This window comes from Elephantulus edwardii, unplaced genomic scaffold, assembly GCF_000299155.1.
Source record: "Elephantulus edwardii isolate Elephantulus edwardi_28Jun2011 unplaced genomic scaffold, EleEdw1.0 scaffold00003, whole genome shotgun sequence".
Taxonomy (NCBI): domain Eukaryota; kingdom Metazoa; phylum Chordata; class Mammalia; order Macroscelidea; family Macroscelididae; genus Elephantulus; species Elephantulus edwardii.
The window spans coordinates 17264555-17267970 of record NW_006399753.1 but is presented as its reverse complement, the minus strand read 5'-3'; the positions used below and the strand labels follow the sequence as shown (position 1 = coordinate 17267970).

Below are 3416 nucleotides of genomic sequence, written 5' to 3'. Positions count from 1 at the left end.
TTTTATGGAGGAGGAAAGTTAAATTCATGACATATGTAAACCTTGAAATCTCTGTTCCCTGTTCTCCTGCTTAAGAATCATTGAAAACATGAGTCCTGAGAATATGTCATCAGCTTACTCCTTACTGGCCAGAATTGGAAGCATGAGTCGACACTCATGTTGTCTCAGATATCAGGATGTGTCCTGGTCCATTCCTCTAGACAGGATGACCACTGCAGAAGTTTATATTTGGGAGTGCCTCAGAGATCTTATGGGGCATCACCTTTAGTTTATGATGAGGAAACTGAGATACAGATGGGTATGTAATTTATACAAGGCCACAATTCTCATAGAATACAAACTAGGGTCCAATGGTATTATTCTCTGCATCCAGGGGTCCAGAGAATGACTTCTGTTCAAGATACAAATATTTGTTCCATTCCTATCCTCCGTATTAATGAAAATCCCATGGCCAAGGACACGTCTTACACTTCCCCCAGAGAGCTGGCAACATTGCCAGCACAGTGTTGTTGTTGTTGTTAGGTACCCTTGGATAGCATCAAACTCATAATGACTTTAAATACATCAGAACAAAACAATGTTTTGTCCTGTACTATCCTTATAATCTTTGCTGTTTGAACTCATGCCTGTATCATTCCATCTCCTAATGGTGTTCGTTGGGTATCATTGCTTTTCATGGTGTGTCAGATGGAAACGGTTTTCTTTTTGACACACCCATCTGGGCAGAAAGTTTTCTTTAGTCTCTCAAAGATCACTTTTCCATGGCTCACATCCTCCTGGCTTTGTCTTTAGGGTCGAACCACAGTGCAGAAGAACTGTGCTGATCCTGTGTGGCACGAACAGGTAGTCTTCAAGGAAATGTTTCCTCCTTTGTGCCGGAGGGTGAAAATCCAGGTATGGGACGAAGGCAGCATGAATGATGTCACACTGGCCACTCATTTCATTGACTTGAAGAAGATCTCCAATGAGCAGGATGGCGATAAAGGTGAACTCATGTGCATCTGATTTGGAAATGACTGATTTTGATTTTGAGCAGGCAAGCTCTTAGGCATGGGTGTACCTATGGAAAATAGCACCGATGACAACAGGTTTTAGCGTGGTGAATGACCTCTCACAGTTGGCGAGGGGAAACTGCAGTGGTGAATAGAAAGTACTCATTGGTGTCACTACTTAAGCATTGCACGTGTCCTAGCTTCCAGACCCTGAAAATGCCAGGGGATGCTATGTACCATCTGTCTTTTGTGCTATCAGTGGTTTGGCATGAGTGTAGAACAGTGGACAGAGCAAAACTCTGGTTCCATTCCAGGTCTTCCAGCATGATTGGAGGAGGCCAAGCCCTCTTGTACCTCAGGGGTTTTAGTTGAAAATGAGGCATTTAGATTCCTTCACATGCCAATCTACCCTGCCATATGTTTTTGTGTGGCCCATGGGTTAAAGATTATTTCCATATGTTTAAGTAATCTGAAAATGTATTGTGTTCCAACTCACTGCTGGGTACCTAAAAGCATGAGTACAGCATAGAGGGGCTTCTGACATCACCTGGGGAGCCTGGGAGGGAATGAAGAAGTTAACCTAACCAGGTTAGGTGAGTGGAGGGCATGAATCAGTGAATGTCTGTATCTGCTTTATTCTTCTTCTTCTTTTTTTTTAATCTTCTTTATTCTTGACTAAAGTCTACATTTATTGTCTAGCATGGTCCCTGACATATTGGATCCAATAAACATTGAGTGAATGAATGAGCAGAAAAGGTTGCACACTGAAATGTATAGTGTTACAACTGTGAACAGATATAAACATACATAGGAAAAACAGACGAGAAGGGAAAACAGCAAAATGATTACACCCATTGCTCTTGTGTCAGTTTTCACTCTGGTGGTCCAAATGCCACATCTTTCTGGCAGTTCAAATCCACCAGCAGCTCCAAAGGAGGAAGACGAGGAATCTTCTCCCATGTGATTTATAGGCTTAGGAACCCAATGAAGGGTCAACTGTGAAGTGCTTCTAATTTGATGACAATGAGTTAGAGTTTGCTAAGTTACAGTAGAACTTCCTTATGTCATTTTTAAGATTGTAAATCTTTGCATAATTAGATTTCCATTTCTTTCCCCATTGAGGCAACTGGTGGGTTCAAACTGCTGACCTTTTGGTTTGCAACTGAGTGCTGTAACTACTCACTAAGGATTTTAAAGTGACAATTTTGATTGTCTTTATGCAATGTAATATTCTGTTACTATTTTCTTTTACATATTCTATGCATTGTACAATTTTAAAATGAGTGCACAACATTCATAAAAAATAATAAGTGTAAAGTCATAACCATGTAACTAAGTCTTGGGGTCTTCTTAGGCTTTCTACCTACATTTGGACCTGCGTGGATTAACCTGTACGGCTCGCCCAGGAATCACAGTCTGATAGATGATTACCAGGAGCTGAATGAAGGCTTTGGGGAAGGCGTGTCATTCAGGGGCAGAATCCTGGTGGAGATTGCTGTGGAGATCCTCTCAGGAGGGGCCCAGGAGTCTAAATTTTCCAAAGCCCTGAAGGGGCTCAAGTTATCTTCCAAGGACAAAGATTCCAAAGCTCCCAAAGGATCAAGTAAGGACAAGGGGGACAAAGCTGATGATGCCAAGTCTCAGCCGACTTCAGACAAAACCAACTCAACTGAGGTGGAGGTGGAACCTTTTGATGTTCCCCCAGAGGTAAGCCCCAGGTGGAACCTTTCAATGTGCTCCCAGAGGTAAGCCCCAGGTGGAGGTGGAACCTTTTGCTGTGTCTTTGGAAGTGAGTCAGAGCCATTGCTCCAAGCACCTGTGAGAGGAGCCCAGCGTGGAGTCTGTACCTGACACGCTTCCCAGGGATATCTGCCTGCATATGTCTCATTCCCTCCCAAAATTTGTGTTGCCTAGCCTGCTTCCTTTCTCCTTACATGCGTCCCAGTCCAACCATCTGCTCATAAGAAAGTCCTGAAGAGCACACCCCCAAAACACAAGTTTCCATAGAAACCAAAGTAACAAGAAACAAAGAAAGAGTGCTGTGGGGGAGTTGGTGGGAGTGGGTGAGAGAGAGGAGCCCAGTTTTGGTGAGCTTTGCGAGCTTCAGGAAAGTTGGGATGAAAGATGCAGAGGAGGAAAAAGAAGTGGCAAACTGGGACAGGAGAAACTGAGAAGCCTACTTCTCTGCAGGTCTGTGGGGACATCACAACTCAAACCCCAAACCCAAAACCACTGCCACTGAGGCAGTTCTGAGCCATAGTGACCCTGTAGGCCAGAGAAGATCTGCATAAAGTCGCCAAGGCTGTAGATCTGCATTTCAGTTGTTTTGATGGTTTCATGGTAAGGAGCTGTGAGGCCAACCCAAAGGCACGTGGTTCGGATCCACGAACTGCTCCATGAAAGAAAAATGTGCAATCTCCTCCT

At 43.8% G+C, this 3416-nt stretch overlaps 1 protein-coding gene across 1 annotated transcript in view; it reads left to right on the top strand.

The window, feature by feature from the left end:
- The window catches only part of FER1L6 (fer-1-like 6 (C. elegans)), a 134441-nt gene that overhangs the window by 20884 nt on the left and 110141 nt on the right, over positions 1–3416 (top strand). Inside the window, exons 9-10 of the mRNA XM_006879308.1 lie at positions 793–985; positions 2347–2699. Of these exons, the coding sequence (XP_006879370.1) occupies positions 793–985; positions 2347–2699 (546 nt within the window). The remainder of the gene's footprint in view (positions 1–792; positions 986–2346; positions 2700–3416) is intronic.